The sequence below is a fragment of the Lutra lutra genome, chromosome 7 (assembly GCF_902655055.1).
Source record: "Lutra lutra chromosome 7, mLutLut1.2, whole genome shotgun sequence".
Lineage (NCBI taxonomy): Eukaryota > Metazoa > Chordata > Mammalia > Carnivora > Mustelidae > Lutra > Lutra lutra.
Genome location: NC_062284.1, coordinates 63,933,418 through 63,956,023, shown reverse-complemented (window position 1 = coordinate 63,956,023; position 22,606 = coordinate 63,933,418). Strand labels below are relative to the sequence as shown.

At 40.6% G+C, this 22,606-nt stretch overlaps 1 protein-coding gene, 1 long non-coding RNA gene and 1 pseudogene across 2 annotated transcripts; 2 read left to right on the top strand and 1 right to left on the bottom strand.

The window, feature by feature from the left end:
* Positions 1 to 694: 694 nt before the first annotated feature.
* Positions 695 to 2,291, top strand: LOC125104443 (dihydrofolate reductase-like; annotated as a pseudogene).
* Positions 2,292 to 15,695: 13,404 nt separating this feature from the next.
* B2M (beta-2-microglobulin) lies at positions 15,696 to 21,253 on the bottom strand. Its single transcript, XM_047737793.1, has 4 exons — positions 21,104 to 21,253; positions 17,754 to 18,029; positions 17,173 to 17,200; positions 15,696 to 16,177 (listed from the first exon to the last, which is right to left on the bottom strand). Exons 1-3 carry the CDS (start codon positions 21,168 to 21,170, stop codon positions 17,187 to 17,189), a joined length of 357 nt encoding a protein of 118 aa, XP_047593749.1. The 5' UTR covers positions 21,171 to 21,253; the 3' UTR covers positions 15,696 to 16,177; positions 17,173 to 17,186.
* LOC125104893 (uncharacterized) lies at positions 17,078 to 17,843 on the top strand. The gene is made up of 2 exons (XR_007128754.1): positions 17,078 to 17,198; positions 17,749 to 17,843. It is a non-coding gene; the product is annotated as an uncharacterized LOC125104893 (long non-coding RNA).
* Positions 21,254 to 22,606: the final 1,353 nt, after the last annotated feature.

The following is a 22,606-nucleotide window of genomic DNA, read 5'->3' as shown; positions in this document are numbered from 1 at the left end:
AAGCATGGATTGTTTTTTTCACCAGTTAAGTGCTTAAAAGTTTTCCCTTTTATCCCTTTGCTGTGGTTTAGGTCATTTTTACTTGATCTAGGAAGCTATGAAAATAAATAACACTGCAAGTAAAAGCAGTTGCCCTGAGCTGTACATTTCACAGAGTTCTTCTTACCATCTCCTTCTCAGAATAACGCTTGAACAGTGTCTGGCATGGTGTAGATGCTCCATATTTATTGAATAAATGATTGATTGAGTAAGTGAATAAACTTTATGATGCAGGAATAATTATTCCATTTTATGGATATGGTCCAAAGGGTCAAGCCAGTAGTAATGATTTCTCCAGTAGAAAGCCAGTTTCTTTTGTGGAATTAGGATTCAAACTTAGGTCTGAGTTCAGTGGCATCTATATTTTAATGCTAGCCCCTAGAAATTTGGAACTTTTAATGGAAGTTAGGGACTGCATGTGTTGTGGGCCCTGCAGAGGAAGTTAACAGGAAACTCTCAGTAGCACACTGATGCCCCACCCAGACTCTGTGAGTCCATACCCAGCTTTTTCATATTTTGCTGCTAACAGCTAGCACCTGCACATTACCCCCTCCCTGCACGTTACCCTAAGGCACTGGAGTGAGCTGGTAGTACCTGGGAATTTCATGTTCATCCCACAACACACTCTGTAACATATAGCCAAAAACAAGCCGATATGAGGTGCCAAAGCCCAGCTCCTTTGCTCCAGGACAGAACTAACTTTGAGAGGTATTCCTGTGTTTTAGAGCTCCCCTGGGACCAGGCTGAGTGTGTGACTTCTGAAATCACCCCTTCACTTGGCTTCTTCCCATTCCCTCTCTTTCTCCCCCCCCCCCATCTAAGCCCTTATTGATTTCTCCTTGAATACCTGTTTTTATAAGTCATATACATCCAGATTCTGACATTGGGGACTGCTTCTGCAGGAGCTCAACCTAACATGTTCCCTGATTCTTCAGACGATGAAAATGACATGCCTGTTTCTAGACAGTCAGGATGCCTAGAAAACCCCTTCAAATAGTACTATGGCCTTGTGTGGCAGCAAGAGTGCTCAGTGTTTTTTCTAATGAAGACAGTAAAAAGAGGAAGTGGCCCATGGGGGTTTGGAAGCCTCACATACATTACCGTAGTCTTCAGTTAGGCCTGTGTGCTATAAAGACAGAAATGTCTTCTTTGTGTCAGAGACTTTTTAATCATAGTAAGTGCTTGATACATGACTAAATTTTTTTTCTCATTTCTATTTACCAGGTTTTCTTTTCCCCCTAGGTTTACCTTCCTTCTTTTGCTCTCCAAAGTATCAGAATTGTTTTTTTGGTTTTTTTTTTTTAAACAAGATTTTATTTATTTATTTATTTGACAGACAGAGAGATCACAAGTAGGCAGAGAGGCAGGCAGACAGAGAGAGGAGAAGCAGGCTTCCCCTTGAGCAGAGAGCCCAACTCGGGGCTTGATCCCAGAACCCTGAGATCATGACCCGAGCCCAAGGCAGAGGCTTTAACCCACTGAGCCACCCATGCGCCCCCAGAATTGTTTTTAATGCATGAATTTTCCAATCAAACTGCTCAGATATCTAGGACCCAGTTAGTTAGTCTTTGGCTAGTCTTTGATTTTTTTCTAAAAGGCTAGAGTCCAAGGAGACAATTTCCCCGTAAAGCTGGGCTGGTGTGCCAGCTCAGAGGTGTGTATCAGCTGCTGTCAAGGTTTGTCTGCTAAACTGTGTCCTCTCTGTGTCCCAGAACAGGGATATCAGCAAGAACGGGGACCTGCTGTGGCCCTCATTCAGGAATGAGTTCAAGTATTTCAAAAGAATGACCACATAACTCCTCGGTAGAAGGTAAACAGAATTTGGTGATTATGGGTAGGAAGACATGGTTCTCTATTCCCAAGAAGAATCTACTTTTAAAAGACATTAATTTGATTAAATTTAATTAATTTGATTAATTTAGTGCTCAGAGACCTCAAGGAACATCCATAGGAAACTCATTTTCTTGCTGAAAGTCTGGATGATGTCTTAAAATTTTTTGAGCAACCAGAATTAGCAAATAAAGTGGACATGATTAGGATAGTTGGGAGGCAGTTCTGTTTATAAGAAAGCCGTGAACAAGCCAGGCCACCTTAGACTATTTGTGACAAGGATTATGCAGAATTTGAAAGTGACACTTTTTTTCCAGAAATTGATTCATTCATTCAATCTTTCTAATGTCCAGAAGGAAGAAGGCATTAAGTACAAATTTGAAGTATATAAGAAGAACGATGAATGTGAAGGTATTCTCTGATTTATTTCAAGTTGTTTCCCCTCCCCTCCAAACAATTGTATATTTTAATATTAGAAAAAAAGAGTTTTGTTGACTTTAGTTCAATGGTTACTTATTTCTAAGCAATGAGTATTTATTACTTAATCTTAATTAGACTATAGTAAAGATCAATCTTATTTAGACCATATCAGATGCCATTTGAGAAACATTTTTGCTATAACAGAATGATGCCCATCAAGGGCCAGCACTTGCCTAGGATAGTATATCTACCAAGAGCCAAAGTGAGAAAGTCCCCTGATAGCATGAGTTGAAACCAGAACCTATAGAGATAGGACAAGATAGATGTGTTCAAAGGTCAGAAATGGATTATAAAGAGAAGAGTTAGAACTCAGATACTAAAAGAAAATTAGATCAAAGTAGGGATTATGAATTTTTTTATGCCATATCACACTTCTGAAAAAAAGTTCTGTTCGTTCAGACAGGGAATCAGTAAGTTGAGAACTCCGGTATGTTCCATAGGGATAGTAAAGAGGTCAGTAGGACACTACCTTTGTGAAGGTTAAAAGAGAAGGTTGAGACCTCTAAAAACTGTTTCTGATCTTCAGTGAGATTCCATGGGATGTTCCAATGGCAGATGAATAGGCTGTTCTTTACAAAAAAGAGGAATTTAATAACAAGCATATGGCTAAAGTTAGAAGTTTAAAAGGCAATGAACTGGGACACCTGGGTGGCTCAGTTGGTTGGGCTGCTGCCTTTGGCTCAGGTCATGATCCCGGCGTCCTGGGATCGGGTCCCGCATTGGGCTCCTTGCTCAGCGGGAGCCTGCTTCTCCCTCTGCCTCTGCCTACCACTCTGTCTGCCTGTGCTCACTCTGACAAATAAATAAATAAAATCTTTAAAATAAATAAATAAAAATAAAAATAAAAGGCAATGAACTGAAAATAGATAATGCTAGAAACCAAAATTATGAAGTTAGAAACTAAACTAAATTGCACTGAATTAAAAAATGAAAATTAAAAAGAAAAAAAAGCCTAGAGTACGGGGAGAGATAAAGCTATTTTTGCCCTTAAAACCTTAATGGCCATATCACAGACAAAATATTTATTTTATTAAGGAAAGACCTTGAATTTTTCCTCAAGAACTTAGGGTATAAAATAAAGTAAAAAGCAACAACTCAAAGATATTGGGAGAGTGGTTGTACACAAACACTAGAAAAGACAACAGTTGCCAGTGCCTGTATTGTTTCCATGTATCCCATGTTTTCATTAGGAAAAAAAAAAAAAATGTTTTTCTAATGTTTTCATTAGAGTGAAAAAAAAAAGTAAGATGTAACAATTATTATTTAATAAAATTTTTAAATAAACATAATAATAATACCAGTGACCATTTCTTATATTTTATTTCTTCTGACATTATCAAAATATAATTTGAAAAACTGGACATTAAACAAAATAATACTTTCCAAAGCCATGTTCTTGGAAATATGTACACTCAGTGCAATGCTGCTTGCCAGACTGCCTGCCTGCCTTCCTTTCTCCCTTTCCCCCTCCCTCCCTCCTTCCCTCCTTCTCTTTCTTTCTTTCCTCCTTTCCTCTCTTTTCCTTTCCATCCCTTCCTTCCTTCTCCTTCCTTCATTCCTTCTTTCCTCCTTCCCTTCCTCCCTTCCTTCCCTTCTTCATTCCGGTATAATTAACATACAGTGTTGTATTAGTTTCAGGTGTACAGTATAGTTGATTCAGCAACTTTCAGAGCTCATCAAGATATGTGTACTCTTAATCCCCTTTGCCTATTTTACTCATCTTCCCACCTACCTCCCTTCCGGTAACCACTGGTTTTTTCTCTATGGTTAAGAGTCTGTTTTTGTCGGCGTTGTTGTTTGGTTTGTCTTTTTTTTCTTTGTTCATTTGTTTTGTTTCTTAAATTTCACATATGAGTGAAATCATATTTTTTTTTCCCTCTGGCTGACTTCGTTCGTTAGTTAGCATTATACCCTCTAGATCCATCATGTAATTCAAATGGAAAGATTTCAGTCTGTTTTATGGTTAGGTAGTATTCTATTATATATGTGTGTATACACACACACACACACACACACACACACACACACACAACATCTTCTTTATCTATTCATCCATTATTAATACTTGGGCTACTTCCATAATTTGGCTACTGTAAATAATGCTGCAGTAAACATAGGGGTGCAAGTATTCCTCCGAATTAGTGTTTTTGTATTCTTTGGAAATACCCAGTAGTGGAATTAATGCATCATATGATAATTCTATCTTTAACTCCTTAGTGTTTTCCACAGGAGCTGCATCAGTTTGTATTCCCACCAACAATGAACAAGTGTTCTTTTTCTCCATATCCTCTCCAACACCACTGTCTCTTGTGTTTTTTATTTTAGCCATTCTATCAGGTGTAAGGGGATATCTCATTGTGGCATTTCCCTGAGGACAAGTGATGTTGATCATCTTTTCATGTATCTGTTGGCCATCTGTATGTCTTCTTTGGAGAAATGTCTGTTCATGTTTTCTGCCCATTTTAATCAGATTATTTGTTTTTGAGTGTGTTGAGTTTTATAGTTCTTTACTTATTTTGGATCTAAACCTTTATCATATGTGTGATTTGCAAATATCTTCTCCCATTCAATAGGTTGTCTTTTAGTTTTGTTGGTTGTTTCCTTTGCTGTGCAGAAGCTTTTTATTTTTATATAGTCCTAATAGTTTATTTTTGCTTCTGTTTCCGTTGCCTCAGGAGAAGTATCTAGAAAGATGTTATGGCTGATGTCAGAGAAATTACTGCCTGTGTTCCCTTCTAGGATCTTTATGGTTTAAGGTCTCACATTTAGGCCCTTAATCCATTTTGAGTTTATTTTTGTGTATGGTGTCAGAAAGTGGTCGGGTTGCATTCTTTTCATGTAGCTGTCCAATTTTACCAACACTGTTTGTTAAAGAGACTCTTTTTCCCATTCCATATTCTTGCCTTCTTTGTTGTAGATTAATTTACCATATAATCGTGGGTTTATTTCTGGGCTCTCTATTCAGTTCCATTGAAATATGTTCCTATTTTTGTGCCAATACTGTACTATTTTGATTACTATAGATATACTACAAAGGTATAGTATATTTTGAAATCTGGGACTGTGATTTTATTCTTCTTTCTCCAGATTGCTTTGGCTATTCAGAGTCTTTTGTGGCTCCATACAAATTTTAGGACTGTTCATTCTAGTTCTATGAAAAATGCTGTTGACATTTTGATGAGGAATTGCATAAATTAGTAGATTGCTTTAGATAGTGTGGACATTGTAACAATATTTGCTTTCCCAATCCGTGAGCAGAGACTGTCTTTCCATGTATTTGTGTCATCTTCAGTTTCAACAGTGACCATTTAAAAAACATATAACAGGGGCACCTGGGTGACTCAGTCAGTTAAGCGGCTGCCTTCCACTCAGGTCATGATCCCAGTGTCCTGGGATGGTGCCCTATGGGTTCCCTGCTAAGCAGGAGCCTGCTTCTCCCTCTCCCTCTGCCTGCTGCCCCCCTGCTTGTGCTCTCTCTCTGTCAAATAAATAAAATCTTTTAAATTAATTTTATATTAAATTAAGATTTAATATAAAATTAATTTAAGATTTAATATAAAATTAATTAATTAACTAGTTAATTAAACAGTAGTGCATGGCTAGTTCACTTGGTGGAGCATGAAACTCTTGATCTCAGGGTAGTGGGTTGGAGCCCCATGTTGGGTGTAGAGATTACTTAAAAGTAAAATCTTTTAAAATTTTAAAATAAAATACAAATAAAAAATGAAAATCTCTTGAAAAGCTAACTATGCCAAATTGAACACTGATAAGTGATCATCTCTGGCTGGGGAGGCAAACAAGGTATTTATTTATTTATTTATTATTTATTTATTTTTATTTTTTTTTAAAGATTTTATTTATTTATTTGACAGACAGAGATCACAAGTAGGCAGAGAGGCAGGCAGAGAGAGAGGAAGGGAAGCAGGCTCCCTGCTGAGCAGAGAGCCCGATGCGGGACTCGATCCCAGGACCCTGAGATCACGACCTGAGCCGAAGGCAGCGGCTCAACCCATGAGCCACCCAGGCACCCGGTATTTTTTTCTTTCTGCCTATGTAACTACCTTATTTTTTTAAAGAATGGACTATACACAAATAATAAAAGATGTAAAAATTCAAATCATATAGAAGTATGTAGAGTAATTTATTTTTTAAAATGTCTACGTTCAAGGGGCACCTGGGTGGCACAGTCAGTTGAGCAACTGATTATTGGTTTTGGCTTGGGTGGTGGGATCTCAGGGTTATAAGATGGAGCCCCGCCTGGGTTGGGCTCCGTGCTCAGCACAGATTCTGCTTAAGACTTTCTCTTCCTCGGGACGCCTGGGTGGCTCAGTTGGTTAAGCAGCTGCCTTGGGCTCAGGTCATGATCCCATCGTCCTGGGATCGAGTCCCACATCGGGCTCCTTGCTTGGCAGCGAGCCTGCTTCTCCCTCTGCCTCTGCCTGCCACTCTGTCTCCCTGTGCTCACTCTCGCTTCTCTCTCTATGACAAATAAATAAATAAAATCTTAAAAAAAAAAAAAAAGACTTTCTCTTCCTCTCCCTCTGCTCCTTTACCCCCTGTTCATGTGCTCGCTCGCTCTCTCTCATAAATAAATAAATCTTCAAAAAAAGTCTACTTTTGATTGTTCTGGATTTCCGGGGAAGATAGCCAAGTAGGAGGACCTTAAGCTCACCTCGTCCCACAGACACAACTATAGATAACACCAACATCAGTGTAAATAACTGCGGAAACGACCTGGAGACTGGCAAAACAAACACCACAACTAAATGTAGAGTAGAGTCTGCATGGAAGAGGGTAGGAAGGGCAGAGATGAGATAGAGAGTTAAATCCCATGTGTCTGGTTGCTGAAGGAAGAGAGCTATGGGTGTGGTGAGGATAGAGAAACAGACTATCACACCTGGGAGCCTACACTGGGAAGAGGAATCCCTAAAACATTTGGCTTTGAAAACCAGAGGGGCTGGGCTGAATTTCATGAGTTTTTTGTCTTTTGTTTTTAAGATTTTATTTATTTATTTGACAGAGAGATCACAGGTGAGAGGGGGAGTAGGCTCCCTGCTGAGCAGAGAGCTCAGATGCAGGGCTTGATCCCTTGCTCATTCCCAGGACCCTAAGATCATGACCTGAGCTGAAGGCAGAAGCTTAACCCACTGAGCCACCCAGGCACCCAAATTTCATGAGTTCTTATACCCATAGGACTTAAAGCCTGGAAAATTACAAATCAGCAGTTTCAGAGCTGGGAGAGTGATAGGAAACTGAGTCCCTGCCCTTAAAGAGACAGCACAAAAAATAGCTCATGGAGATTTGGCTAAGACTTGGCTAAGAAGCAGCAATTGGAAAAATGCCTGGGGGATATGGGAGGGAGAATTATTCACTAATCTCAGAGTTCAGTTAAGGACTTGATTTCAATTAAGCTCAATTAAAATATACCACATCTTATTTATCCAAAGGAGCTGGCAGACATCATTCCCGCCCACCCCCCTTACACATACTCCCCCCAGCATAAACACAGAGCCACGTGCAGAAACCAGCGAAGCACTGACATTCACTACCTAACTGCTTAAACCACATGCTGCGCCCTCCAGCTAGGCTCGACCCAATCCCAGCACTGCAAGTCCCTTCCCCTAGAAGACTAGTACAAACCTTGCCAACATTGCATATCTGGACTACACACTTGGCGGAGCCTCAGTCCTGGCAGTGACATGGCAGTCACTTCCCATGGAGGACATGCGCACCTTGTTAAAACTGCCTGCCCCACCCGGCCCCATCTTGCTGACAGCTGTGCATCCCCCATGGAAAAGGACCAGCGCACACAACTTGTATGCTCTCCAGCCCCTGCCTGCTGCATGTGCTTTGTGGAGAAGCCCCCTCTGGCTCTGGTCTCTGTGGCAGCTGCTCATCCCCTGTGGAAAAGGATTGGCACCACCTTGTTAAAACTGCACACCCTGTCCACTACTTTCAAGGGCAAAGACTTTTCTACCAAACAGAAACAGATTCAGAGAGTTAGACGAAATGAGACAGGAATATGTCTCAAATGAAAGAACAGGACAAAATTACAGCAAGGGACCTAAGCAAAATCGAAATGAGTAACACGCCTGATAGAGAATTTAAAATAATGATCATAAAGATACTCACTGGACTTGAGAAAAGAGTGGAGGACCCTTAACAAAGAGATTAAAAAAGAACCAGTCAGAGATAAAGAACACAATAATTGAAATTAAAAATATACTAGATGGAACAAATAACAGATTAGAAGAAGCAGAAGAACATATCAGCAATCTGGAAGACTGAGTAATTGAAAGTAAGTAGGCTGAGCAGGTGAGAGAAAAAAGTTATGTGAAATTAGGATAGACTTGGGGAACCCAGTCAAGTGTAATAACATTTGCATTATAGAGATCCCAGAAGAAGAAGAGAGAAAAGGGATTAGAAAATGTGAAGAAATAATAGCTGAACCCCCCCCCCTCCCAATTTGGGAAAGAAAACAGAAATTCAGATCCAGGAGGCACAGAGATCTCCCAGCAATCAACCCCAGGAGGTCCACACAAGACAGACACATAGTAATTAAAATAGCAAAAAGCAGTGATAAAGAAGGAATTTTAAAATCAGGAGAAAAGAAAACACTTGATGTAAATACAAGAGAAAACCCAGGAGGCTATCAGCAGATTGTTCAACAGAAATTTTATAGGCCAGAAGAGAGTGGCATAATATATTCAAAGTGCCGAAAGGGAAAAAATCCAAAAAAAAACTGAGTGTCCATTGATAGATGAATGGATACAATGGATAAAGAAGAGTGGTAGGTAGGTAGGTAGATAGATAGATGGAATAATTTTTGACCATAATTTTGACCATAAAAAAAGAATGAAATCTTGCCATTCGCAGCATCATGGATGGCTCTAGAAGAGTATAATGCTAAGTGAAATAAGCCAGTCAGAGAAAGAGAAATACTATATGATTTCACTCATCTGTGGAATTTAAGAAAAAAAAAATTAACAAAGGAAAAAAAGAGAAAGAGACAAACTAAGAAACAGACTCAACTATAGAGAACAAACCAGAGGGGTGGTGGTGAGGGGATGGGTGAAATTGATGATGGGCATTAAGGAATGCAGTTGTGATGAGCACTGCCTTATAGAATTGTTGAACCTCTATGCTGTATACCTGTAATGAATATAACACTTATATTAACTACACTGGAATTAAAATTTAAAAAAATAGAATAAAAATTAAAAACCTACTTTTATCTTACTGCTATTTTAGCTCCTGACCTTAAGCAAACATTGTTAAGAGATTATTGCATATATTTCTGGACCTTTTCCTGTGAGTGTGTCTGCTTATAGATGTCGAGAGAAAAATTTAAAAGGCTCATATAGTTTGTTTAAAAGTATATAAAATACTATATATATATCTATAGATATATATATAGTAGGATCAGAATTAGCACCTCAGCTTGGAATGCCTGAGATAGGCAAATGCTGGTGTTCTGAATGAAGGGTGAGCAGGATTGCTGTCAAGATCCGATAACTGGGGGGCGCCTGGGTGGCTCAGTGGGTTAGGCCGCTGCCTTCGGCTCAGGTCATGATCCCAGGGTCTTGGGATCGAGCCCCGCATCGGGCTAGCTGCTCAGCAGGAAGCCTGCTTCCCTTCCTCTCTCTCTGCCTGCCTCTCTGCCTACTTGTGAGCTCTGTCTGTCAAATAAATAAATAAAATCTTAAAAAAAAAAGATCCAATCACCATTCTTTTTTTTTTTTCCTTTATGATTTTATTTATTTATTTATTTGAGAAGGAGACAGAGGGAGAGCATGATGGGGGAAGGAACAGAGGGAGAGGGAGAAGCAGACTCCCCGCTGAGCAGGGATCCTGATGTCAGGGTTCAATCCTGGGATCCCAGGATCATGACCAGAGCTGAAGGTAGGCACTTAACTGAATGAGCCACCCAGGTGCCCCTGTCATCACCATTCTTGAGGAATATAACACACAAACCACTAAGCTATAGTCGCAGTCTTGTCTCAATGTTCCCTGTAGGTCTTTGGGTCAACAAAGCAATTCCAAGTTTAAATTGCTGAATTCTAATTCACATTTCTGTATTTCTTTGGTCTCTGTCTTCCAGATATGTTTTTTCTTGATTTACCTTGGTGAATTGCCTTTAAGCCATGGCTCCCACCTTACAGATTTTTCTCACTATCACTTGCTTTGGTCACTTTAAGGTATGGGATCCTCTTGTGCTCTCTCTGCAGTTCTAGAACCTGTATCATAACATGCTGTCTTCTTCTGGTTTCTTGAACCCTTATAAATTTTTCTGAAAGGGAAAATTATAAGAAAATGCAAGAGAACTATTTTTTTAGATTTTATTTTATTTAAATTCAATTAACATATAGTATATTATTAGTTTCAGAGATAGTATTCAGGGATCCATCAGTTGCATATAACACCCAGTGCTCATTACATCACATGCCCTCCTTAATGCCCATCACACAGGTACCCCATTCTCCCACCTTCCTACCCTCCAGCAACCCTCAGTTTGTTTCCTATGATTAAGAGTCTCTTAGGGTTTGTCTCCCTCTCTGATTTCATCTTATTTTATTTTTCCCTCCTTCCCCTTATGATCCTGTTTTGTTTCTTAAATTCCACCTATGAGTGAAATCATGTGATTCTTTCTCCTATTGACTTATTTCACTTAGCATAATACCCTCTAATTTCATCCATGTCATTGCAAATGGTAAGATTTCAATTTTTTGATGGCTGAATAGTATGCCATTGTGTATATATACTGCATCTTATGTATCCATTCATCTGTTGATGGACATCTAGGCTCTTTCCATAGTTTGGCTATTGTAGATATTGCTGCTATAAACATTGGGGTGTAGGTATCCCTTCAGATCACTACATTTGTATCTTTTACAGTAAAATTGCTGGGTCCTAGGGTAGCTCTATTTTAAACTTCTAGGTGTACCTGCATACTGTTTTCCAGAATGGCTGTACCAGTTTGCATTCCCACCAACAGTGTAAGAGGGTTCCCCTTTCTCCACATCCTTGCCAACATCTGTCATTTCCTGACTTGTTAATTTTAGCAATTCTGACTAATGTGAGGTGGTATCTCATTGTGGTTTTGATTTGTATTTCCTTGATGCCAGGTTATGTGGAGCATTTTTTCACGTGTCTGTTGTCCATTTGGATGTCTTCTTTGGAGAAATGTCTCATGTCTTCTGTCCATTTCTTGACTGGATTATTTGTTCTTTGGGTGTTAAGTTTGGTAAGTTTTTTTCTAAATCTTGGATACTGGCTCTTTATCTGATAAGACATTTGCAAATATCTTCTCCCATTCTGTAGGTTGTCTTTTGGTTTTGTTGATTGTTTCCTTTGCTGTGCAGAATCTTTTCATCTTGATGAAGTCCCAATAGTTCATTTTTGCCTTTGGAAATGTGTCTGGCAAGTTGCTTTAACCAAGGTCACAGAGGTGTTCTTCTGCCTGTGTTCTTCTCTAGGATTTTGATGGATTCCTGTGTCACATTTAGGTCTTTTATCCATTTTGAGTCTATTTTTGTGTATGGTATAAGGAAATGGTCCAGTTTCATTCTTCTCCATTGGGTTGTACAATTTTCCCAGCATCATTTGTTGAAGAGACTGCCTTTTTTTCCATTGGCTAGTCTTTCCTGCTTTGTCAAAAAATAGTTGACTGTAGTTGATGGTCCATTCCTGGGTTTTCTATTCTGTTTCATAGATCTGTGTCTGTTTTTGTGCGAGTACCATACTGTCTTAATGATTATAGCTTTATAATAGAGCTTGAAGTCCAGAATTGTGATACCACCAGCTTTGGTTTTCTTTTTCAATATTCCTTTGGCTATTCGGGGTCTTTCTGGTTCCATACAAATTTTAGGAATATTTGTTCTAGTTCTGTGAAAAAAGTTAATAGTATTTTGATAAGGATTGCACTGAACATGTAGATTGCTCTGGGTAACATTATAATTAACATTTTAACAATATTTGTTCTTACCATCCATGAGTATGGAATGTTCTTCTATTTCTTTGTTACTTCCTAAATTTCTTTCATAAACGTTCTGTAGTTTTTACAGTGCTGATCCTTTGCCTCTTTGATTAGGTTTACTCCTAAGTATCTTATGGTCTTAGGTGCAGTTGTAAATGGGATTGATGTAAGATAATTATTTAATAAAAATTAAATTTTAAAATAGCCATTATAAGGGGTGCCTGGATGACTCAATTGGTTAAGTGTCTTCCTTTGGCTCAGGTCATGGTCCCCTGGGCCTGGGATCAAGCCTCGTCTGCTTCTCCCTCTCCCTCTGCCTCTCCTCCCCACCCCCACTCATGTTCTCTCTCTCTCTCTCTCTTTCTATCTCAAACAAATAAATAAAATCTTCAAAAAAAAAATAGCCATTAAATGAAATGGAGAGTGATGGGTACACACTGAAAGAACTCAGTGGGGTTCAGAAAGTAGTCATCTCTGTCATAGGAGATTGCAGGGGCTTACAATTCTTTTTCTTTGTTTTCATTATTCGATGATGAAGAGGACAATTCTAATTCATTCTAAATTCATTCTAAAATGAATTTTTTAAAGTAGTTATTTATTGGGGCCTGGGTGGCACAGTCAGTTGGGTGACTGACTCTTGATTTCTGTTCAGGTCGTGTTCTTGGGGTCATGAGATTGAGACCCACATCGGGATTCTCTCTTTCTGAGCCCTTCCCCCAACTTGTATTCGCTCTCTTTCTCTCTCTCTCTCAAATAAATGTATGATTAGAACTTTATGATATTCTGGATAAGGTAAAACTACAGAAATAGTAAAAATATCAGTTGTTTGCCAGCAATTGAAGAGCAGAAGAAAGTAGTTGGGAGGAATCAATAGGCAGAACAGAAGGGATTTTTAGGGCAGTGAAATACTCTGATACCATAATAATGATGGATATATGTCATTATATATTTGTCCAAACCCACATAACATCGTCAACATCAAGAGGGAAACATAAGGTAAACTATGGACTTTGGTGATTATACTATGTCAATGTAGTTTCAGGGGGTGATAATAGAGAGGGCTCTGCATGTGTCGGGCTAGGAGGTATATGGGAAATCTCTGTATCTTCCTCTCAATTTTGCTATAAATCCAAACTACTCTAAAAATATAAGTTTTTTTTAAAAAATTGAACCAAAGTTGATATACAATGTTATATTAGTTTCAGATGTACATTATTCAATAGTTCTATACATTATGCAATTCTCACCACAATAGGTGTAGTTACCAACTATCACCATACAAAGTTACTACATTATTATTGACTATACTCTCTTTGCTGTATTTTTCATCCCCACAGCTTATTAATTTTATAGCTGGAAGTCATCTATATTGTCCAGTGCTCCATTCCCCCTTCCCTCTGGCATCCACCATTTTATTCTCTGTTTTAGTTTGTTTATATTTCCAGGATTTTTTTTATTTCACAAATAAGTGAAATCATATGTTATTTGTCTTTCTCTGACTTATTTCACTTAGCATAATACCCTCTAAGTCCATCGATGTTGTTGCAAGTGGCAATTTTTTTGTGGTTGAATAATATTCTATTGTATATATGCATATATGTATACCACACACACATACACACATGATACCTTCTTCATCCATTCATCTATAGACTATGGATGGACACTTAGTTTATTTCCACTGCTTGACTCTTGTAAATAATGCTGCAATAAACATAGGAGTGCATATAACTTTTCAAGTAGTGTTTTCATATTCTTTGTGTAAATACCCAGCAGTGGTATTACTGGATTATATGATATTTCTATTTCTAATTTTTTGAGAAACCTCCATACTGTTTTACATAGTGCTGCACTAACTTGTACTAACAGTGCACAAGGGTTCCCTTTTCTCCACATCCTTACCAACACTTGTCTTTTTGAGAATAGCCATTCTGACTGGAATGGGGTGACGTCTCATTGTGGCTTTGGTTTACATTCCCCAATGAGCAGGGAGGCTGATGTGGGGCTGGATCTCAGAACCTCAAGATCATGGCATGAGCCAAAGGCAGACACTTAACCTACTGAGCCACCCAGGTGCCCCTGTTTTTGTTTTTTAAGATTTTATTTATTTATTTGACAGAGATCACAAGTAGGCAGAGAGGCAGAGTGAGAGGGAGAAGCAGACTCCCTGTTGAGTAGAGAGCCCGATGCAGGGCTCAATCCCAGGACCCTGGAATCATGACCTGAGCTGAAGGCAGAGGCTTTAACCCACATAGCCACCCAGGTGTCCCCCTGTTTTTGTTTTTAATAGACTTTATTTCTTAGAGCTAGTATTTTTTAACAAGTTCCATAGGTGATTCTAATGTGAATTTAGGATGGAGAGTGACCAGTCTAAGTAAGTCACTGCTCAGTCTGCTCAGCTGAGTTCCTGCAAGTATTCCCCCAAATACCCTTGCTCCGCTGTTTGGAATTACCCACACCTGTCATACCTTCATCCTTCCCATAATTTGTCGTCCTGCTTGGAAGCCTCAGATTCCATTCACTAGTCGGGAGAACCACTACCTACCAAGTCACAATTCAAGCAAATGGCTTCCCTCACACCTACCTAAAGTTTCTTGTTGTTCCCTGAACACATTTTCCTATCACCTGGTTCTTTGGTCATACCTGTATTATACTCTATCAGGATGTTTTTTAATTGTTTGACCACATGTCTGTCCCTCCACTAGACAGCAATTTGAGAGCAGTTGTGTTTTATTCATCTTGTCAGCACTTAACACTAACTCAAATTCTTTGTCAGATGCACGATGCTGCATATATAAACTATATTTTGAAATTGAAAAATCTAGTATTTTTCATTCAAAGTTTATCTATTACTTGCTAAAATATGAAACCCTCAGATACTTTTTTTCCCTCTTAGAGCCTGCACATTCCTTGTGTCTTGGCCCAAGGAACAGAACTCTGGCTAAAAGACAGGCATGGTCTCCCAGCAGACCACTGTGTCACCCTAAGTCATTTAATTTCCCTAGGATCTTGTTCCTTATCTGTAAAATGCAGATTGCTGAGGCCCCTTCCACCATGAGTCAAGCCCCAAAAACAGGGGTTTACACTTTTTTCCCAAGTGACACTTCAAGACTGTTTTCCTGTTTGATAACAAAGAGTCGGGGGGCACCTGGGTGGCTCAGTAGGTTAAGCAACTGCTTTCAGCTCAGGTCATGATCCCATGGTCCTAGGACTGAGCCCTGCAGGGGGCTCCCTGCTCAGCAAGAAGCCTGCTTCTCCCTCCCCGTTTGCCCCTCCCCCTGTTTGTGTTCTCTCTCTCTCTCAAATAAATAAAATCTTTTAAAAAGGGGGCAGGGCAAGAGAGGGACAGATGTATAAAAAACTGAACACATCAAGTTTTACCATTGTTTTAATTATTGAAACAAAATTAACATTAAGTCAAATCATGTGCAACAATGTCTCTGATGTAAGAGGTGAGTAAGAATCTTACCACAGTGTCTTATCCACTATAACAAATTTCTAGTAACTTAGAAGTTATCTTTCAAAAAATTTCCCCCAAATTCTAAACAAAGTATGCAAATTGGAAATTAACTCTAAACATGCATAACTATCTTTTGTGTGAATAGACTGAACAACTCAGTTCTGACCATGAGAATTCTCTCCCAGATTTTCCAGCCCAACAACTACAGCTACCTGCATAGACAGGTCAAATACAGCAACAGAATGATCAATGTAGAATTAACATTTGATACATATATTTATATCATCATGATATATGACTATGATTTATATGAATAAAGCATAAAAGCGTATCAGCATTAACAAGAACACAGCATTTGGAATTAACGCAACCTATAAGCACAATCTTCAAACCTGGAAAAAAAGAAAATAGATTTGTTAGCAAGTACATTTATTTTATCTAGATTATAGATCACACCACCAAATTTGTATGACTTCTGCTATGTAAAATTGTTTGTAAAAGAAACAGCTGCAGACAATTTTCCAAACCCATTACAAAGAGCATACCCCATTAATTTATCCCATTGGTTCTCCCACATCCTTATAGGAAGAATGCTTGTATTAGATTTCGGATCCCTGCTGTCCCATTTAGTAACAGTGTGACTCCAGGCAGGTCATCCAACCTCTCTGATGCTTTCTCAAATTAATTTCCCTGTGTGGGAGGTAACAGGAAATTTGAATAGGTTTATAGTACCATGGTACCCCGTGGAGATAAATTTCATGCAAAGCTGGATTTTGACCTCTGGACTCCAGCAATGCAGACAAGTCCAATTCCTCCCACTTTCACAATGCAAGAAGTTTTTGTAGCTACACGTATTATAGTATCTTTACACTGCGTTTTCCATTTCTCTACTCTGTTGGACTGGAAGCCTCTAGAAGGCAAACACAGTGCCCACACACTAAGGCTGAACAACAGACTAAGGGAACAGGGAATCTGCAAAACCATGTCACTCCTCTCTTTAGGCTGAATAATAAAGCAACTGCTATACAAAGAAGAGAATAGTTCATTTCTGAAGGCCCAGAGATGCCCACCGTAGAAACAGAAGAAGAAAGATCAAATCCTTGCAGGTGGTGTGGGTAACTAGCTGCCTCTATCCTGTTATAGCACTCCAACAGCTCCTCTGATTTTGTTTGGAGGGCCACTGGCAGCATGAGATTGAGGCTACACACCTTTCTCATGCCACTCCACAGGAAAGAAAACGTATTCCCTGTAGGATTCTTTCCTACCTGCTGAAATGCTACCCTGATTAAGATCTTCCCCATAATGAGGGTTATCCTACAGAACTGTCTGTAAATAGTACCCAGGACAGTGAAACAAGAAAAATATTTTCTTAAGGTTAGAAACCTACCTCCATGATGCTGGTTAGTTGTCTCGGTCTATGAAAAAGAAAACAGAAAAAGAAGGAGAGTAAGTTTTACTTTTAAAATACTATTAGCAAATGTCTAGAACTGTTTATAAATAAGTCTGGCAGAATAGCCTGCAGACCCTAACCATGAATACCCAGTAGGTAGGGCCCAACCTTGCCTACTAGCCTCAGCTCCCAACCCAGCCAGGGACTACTGGGTAGGGTGCTAGGACAGCAGGGCCTGCAGATGAAGGCCTGTGCCTTCTGGAGAGCTTTGGTGGTTCAAAGTATCCACAAGGCTGTCAGGAAGGTCCAAGGAGGCCAGGAGGGAAGAAACACTGGGAGTTCATGTGCATTTGTGCAGGTGCCGGCTGCTGCTGCTCCCTGTTTTTGCTGCAGGGAAACTACTGTTTCAGGGATGGGGCTGTTCAGAGGTGTCTCAAAAGGTGCCACTTATCAGAGCTTTAAATAATGTTCTCTGTCAGTCCCAGTATGCAGATTTTTTTTTATATCAAAGCAGCTTTAAGCTGTGCCTATACGCAGCTACAAATGTCAGTAGCTAAGGAAAGAACTTAAAAGCTTACCCCATTTAATGACCTGGGGATTTTTGAGAGTAACATGCTTCACACGGCAGCTAAATTCATCCTGTCCATTGGGAGTGAATTCAGTGTGGACCAGAAGATAGAAAGTCCAGTCCTTGCTGAAAGACAGGTCTGACTGTTCTGCATTCATTTTCTCCCCATTCTTCAGCAGTTCGATTTCAATTTCTGGTGGGTGGAATCCTGACACAAAGCAGTTCAGGAAATTTGGCTTTCCATTCTCTGCCGGGTGCCGTGAGTAAACCTGAATTTTTGGAGCATCTGAGAGACATGAGAGAAAGACAAATGAAAATTGCAGAATATTTCACTTGGACTACCTTGGTCTAAAGCTATCTCAGGCAACAAATGTTTAAATTTGATTATTGATCTCTCCCAATTCCATTTCTACTCTGGCCAAATGAGCTTCCACTTTTCCAAAAGGCTGCTTCCATTTTGAGGGATAAACCACAACTTAGTATCTTTCCCTCATTAATTCCTCTACTCGTGGCTTTTTGGTTTTTTCCTAGCAGATTCCTAGTAGTATCATCTTCTGTCACTTTTGATGGCTTCTTTAGCACCCATATAATTCCTCCACACATTCTCAAGAGTCCTCATGATTTGGCCCTAACCTACTTTTCAAACTTCACTTCTCACTTCACACACTCTTCATAATAGCCACATCAAAAAACTTATGTTTTTGCACCTTATTTCATGCCATCTTTTCTTCCTTTTTTTAATGTTTGCTCCTTTCCTTTTTGGTTCCTGCTCCTACCTAGACCCACACCCATCTAACTTCTCAATATGTATTGTGTCTAGTATAGTGCCTTGCACACAGCAGCTGCTCTGTAAATGGCAGATATTGTTATTATTATTACCTTAAACAAAACTTAAATGCATACAGAAGCCAGAAATACCATAAATGAGTAAATTGGGCTGGGTAAGAAAAATAGGGAAGGGTAAGGACTGTGGCAAATGAAAAAGGACATAGTCTCCACCATGACCAAGTGGAATAATGTGTGCAAGAGTGGGATTTGCATTTTTAATTAGCACCCTCAAGTGATTGCTGTAACTAGCCACACTGGGAATATGTTAATGCTATAGAACAGTCGTTTCCAAAATAGGATGCATAACTAGACCATATCTGTATTTTTCATCCAGTGAAGAGAAGTGGTACTGCCACTAAATGTACAGCTTGACACCAATATATGTATATAATTCACTTTTAAATATAAGTATATCCAGTGTATATGGTTACTAAAGGGAAACTCCTCTGTGTCCAGGAGGTGGTAGTGAGGAGCAGTACCAGGCTGCTCTGACCAGGTTTATCTGTCTAGAAACACCCTGTCATCAAAGGAAAGATCAGCAGCCCCACCAAGAGCTAGCCTGGGGATCCCAATGAAGCCCAGATTTTTTTTTCCCATAAAGTTAAAAATGAAGACAAATCAAAAAGCTCTTTGTATCAGAACTTCTAATAATTAGAACATAATAAATGCCACAAGAGTCAGAACAAAGGTTCATCAGGCGTAGAATTCTCTCTTTGAGGGAGCCAGGCAGGGTTCTGCAAGAACATCACAACCTCTTTTAAGAGGAGGAGAAGTATCAGACAAAGCCTGGGTTTGAATCTGGGCTCAGCCACTTACTGGTTCTATGACTTTGGAACAGTTTCTGAAGCTTAATGGAAACAGTGAAACAAAACCCACACAAGAGACAGAGCAAAAAACAGACCCCCAGAGGCAATCATTACCCATTTCTTGAGTATCTTTTAAGATTTTTATTTATTTTTTTGAGAAAGACAAAAATACAGAGGGAGAGCATAGAGGGAGGAGCCTAACTCTCTGTGGAGCAGAGTGCCCAACCCAGGGTCCAATTCCAGGACCCCCAGATCATGACCCCAGTCAAAGGCAGACACTTAATCGACGGAACAACCCAGGCGCCCCTCCAGAGTATCTTCTAGAAATGATCTATTCATGGTATATACTACTTTGCAAACTTTCAAATTAAGATTTTTCTTTTAATGTCAGTTTGTTATTTTTGAAATTATTTCTGTGGTCGTCACCAAATATCAATAATTTTATTTGTGCTTTATTTTGTAAATAGACTATAAATACCTTCTTTTCATGATCCAAAACCCCCACTTCACAGAAGCTTTTGGGAGGGGAAAATATGAGCGTTCTGGTATACTGCGAGTTATTTAGAACGTGCTCAAGATCTAAGAGTGTCCCTGACACTCTGGGTAACCATTTTGATTACCCTTATCACTGGCTTTACAGTCTTCCTGACTGGTAAAACTTCGCTTTTTCAAAACAGAAAGTAGAAGCTTAGTTCATCTTGGGAAGAACCAGGCAAGGAGCCAAAGAGGAAGCCCTCTGTGAAGAAAAACAGGGGCCCCAGACTCCCAGCTTGCTGGCAAGAATCTCACACCAGAAGGTGACGAGGAGGTACTGAAAAACCGCAGAGTTTGCAGCTAAAGGGCGCGCAGCCCCACAAAAAGCTCTGCTCCCGTTAGTTAGACCGTCTGCCATTTCTACCCCGTGTTGTGTTAAGTTACTTAAACTCTTGAGGTCTCAGTTTCCTTACGTATGAAATGCCGGTGATATTAACCATTGCATTTACATCGCAGGCTCATCTCAGAATCAGATGGCATAGAGCACACAACGTCCCCAGCACGCCCTTTATCAATAAAGACTAGCTCTTATGATTATTAAAAGCGACAAGGAACGGGAACAAGTGAATTAATGATGTCAAAGCGCTCCGTAACATCTCTAAGCATTCTACAAACTCCACGTATGGATTCCTCCCCCACGGTTTAGCCGCATATTTGTGGGGCTGGCAACCCGCCGGGCGTTACGGAGGAAGCGCCGAAGCCCCAGGGATCCGAGCAGAGCAGCTGGAGCGGACTGATGGACCCGCGCGGTGCCTCCCGCAAAGACGGATGTCCCCACCTTTTCACAGCCCCCGACTCCGCGCTTTCGGGACCGCCCTCCCAGGCAGACAGCTGCACCCGGCAAGCTAGAGGTTCCGCGGGAGAGAAACCCTCCCCCACCTCGGCCGCTCCGAAGTCTGTCATCACCCCGAAACTTTGTCCTGCCCGACCCGGCACGCACATGCCGGAGGCCTCCCGCACCCCCCTCTCCCGAAGAAGAAAAAAAGAGGCTTGCGTCCTGGGCTCGCACCCCCCCGCCCAACTCGCCGGCCACCCCACCGCTTCCCCACTCGCAGACCAAGTCCGCAGCTAGCCCCCAGGTCGGGCAGAAGAACTAGGGAGGAGGAGGCGTGGGTGAGTTACAGAGTTAACGCCGAGAATGCCAAAAAGATTGGAGCACAGGAGAAGGGCTTGGGCAAGAGGGGACACTCACGTTGGACGGCGTGCAGGCCGGACAGAGAGAGCAGCCCGACGATGACCAACGTCAAGAGAGGCGCCATCGCCACCCGAGTAGGAGCAGCGCAGGACGAAGAGTGGCCCGCCGGCCGGGCGCCTCCACTTATAGTACTCGCGCGCACCGCCAATCAGAACCCTTCTTGCGGGAGCCGTCACTCGTCTCCGAGCGCTCGAGGCCGGGCCAGGTTAGAAAGAGGGACTTTCCCGTTTTCAGTTTCATTTTCCTATAAGGGCTCGTGATGCCCAAGAAGACGTGGGTTGGACGGAGGGGTTTTGCTGTCTATAGACCCGCGCGCTACGACTTGGGTGCGCGCCAGAGCCTGGGTAGAGGGCCTGCTATCATTGAACCCGGGCTGGACCTACGTTGGTTCCGCGCCCTCTCTTTGAGAACCATCCAGCCTAACCAGAATAACTTGCTTACTGTGTCCCAGCCAGGTGGGACCTTAGAACCTGGGGTTTGCATTCGAGAAAACTCAAACCCTGAAAGATTAATAGAGTAGACAAAGGACGAATGGTGCGGGGCAGAATAAGAACTCTGATTAATAATTACGACCCAGGATTCCATACTCTCTGAGCATGAAAAATAGTCCAGGAACCTCAAGGCCTCCTGAGGACTACTCAGAGAACTGTACAGAGTGGACAAGGACCTTCTTGCCTCCTGCATTCCTTCAGGCAAAAGTTTCTTTTTGTAAATAAACCGCTGTGCCAAGAAATTCTTCTCTGCATCTTCCTGCTGTTGTTTAGGTAATTTTCTTCGTTTTGTTGATTTGTGGGAAAAACAACCATTGATAGCAAAAGCAGTAACTGCCTTAGAGTTTACAGACCTCTTTAGGTAATCCCTGTGAATTACCGCATTAGAATGGCTTGGCACATAGTAGGTATTCAATAAATGGAATGAATGAATGAATGAATGAACGAACCAGTTAATATGGGAATAAGCAGTAAGAAATAGGAATTACGCCATTAATTTTTATGGATAAGGGAAAACAAAAGCTGAGACTAGGATTCAAACTCTCCCGATGCCATTGCCTTAATGCTTTAGACACTTGGAAGATAAGGGCTCTGAAATTTTAGTGAGAATTTGGATTGCATCCGCTATGGGCGCAGCCAAAGAAGTCAAACCTACTGACTGTAAGAGCATAACAATGTTAGATCCCTTAAGAAAAACTAAACTTCAGAGATACCTTAAAAAAGATGCTTCGTCATGTGGCAGCCAATCCACCAGTCTCTCAGTGGAACAGTGAGGAGAGGAAGTAAACCGTGGGGGCGGGAAGACAGAGATCTTGGAAATCACCATGGTTTTCAGTTAAAAGGAGTTGGGTTGTGATTCCCCAAGGAAACAACAAATATGTTCTATATTTCTTTTACATATTTTTAGACCTTGTACTAACCCCTACTGTGGAAGCCATGTCTGAACTAGAAAAAGTAGAATACACTCCATGGACCTAATGAAATGAGATAATGCACAGAGAGCCTCACA

Bases quoted from the DNA above. Each gene is read 5' to 3' on its own strand.
- B2M (XM_047737793.1), bottom strand. From the start codon at position 21,170: ATGGCGCCTCTCTTGACGTTGGTCATCGTCGGGCTGCTCTCTCTGTCC. The intron at 18,030-21,103 runs GTGAGTGTCCCC...CATGTCTCTCAG, and splicing joins CGGCCTGCACGCCGTCCAAC to ATGCTCCAAAAATTCAGGTT.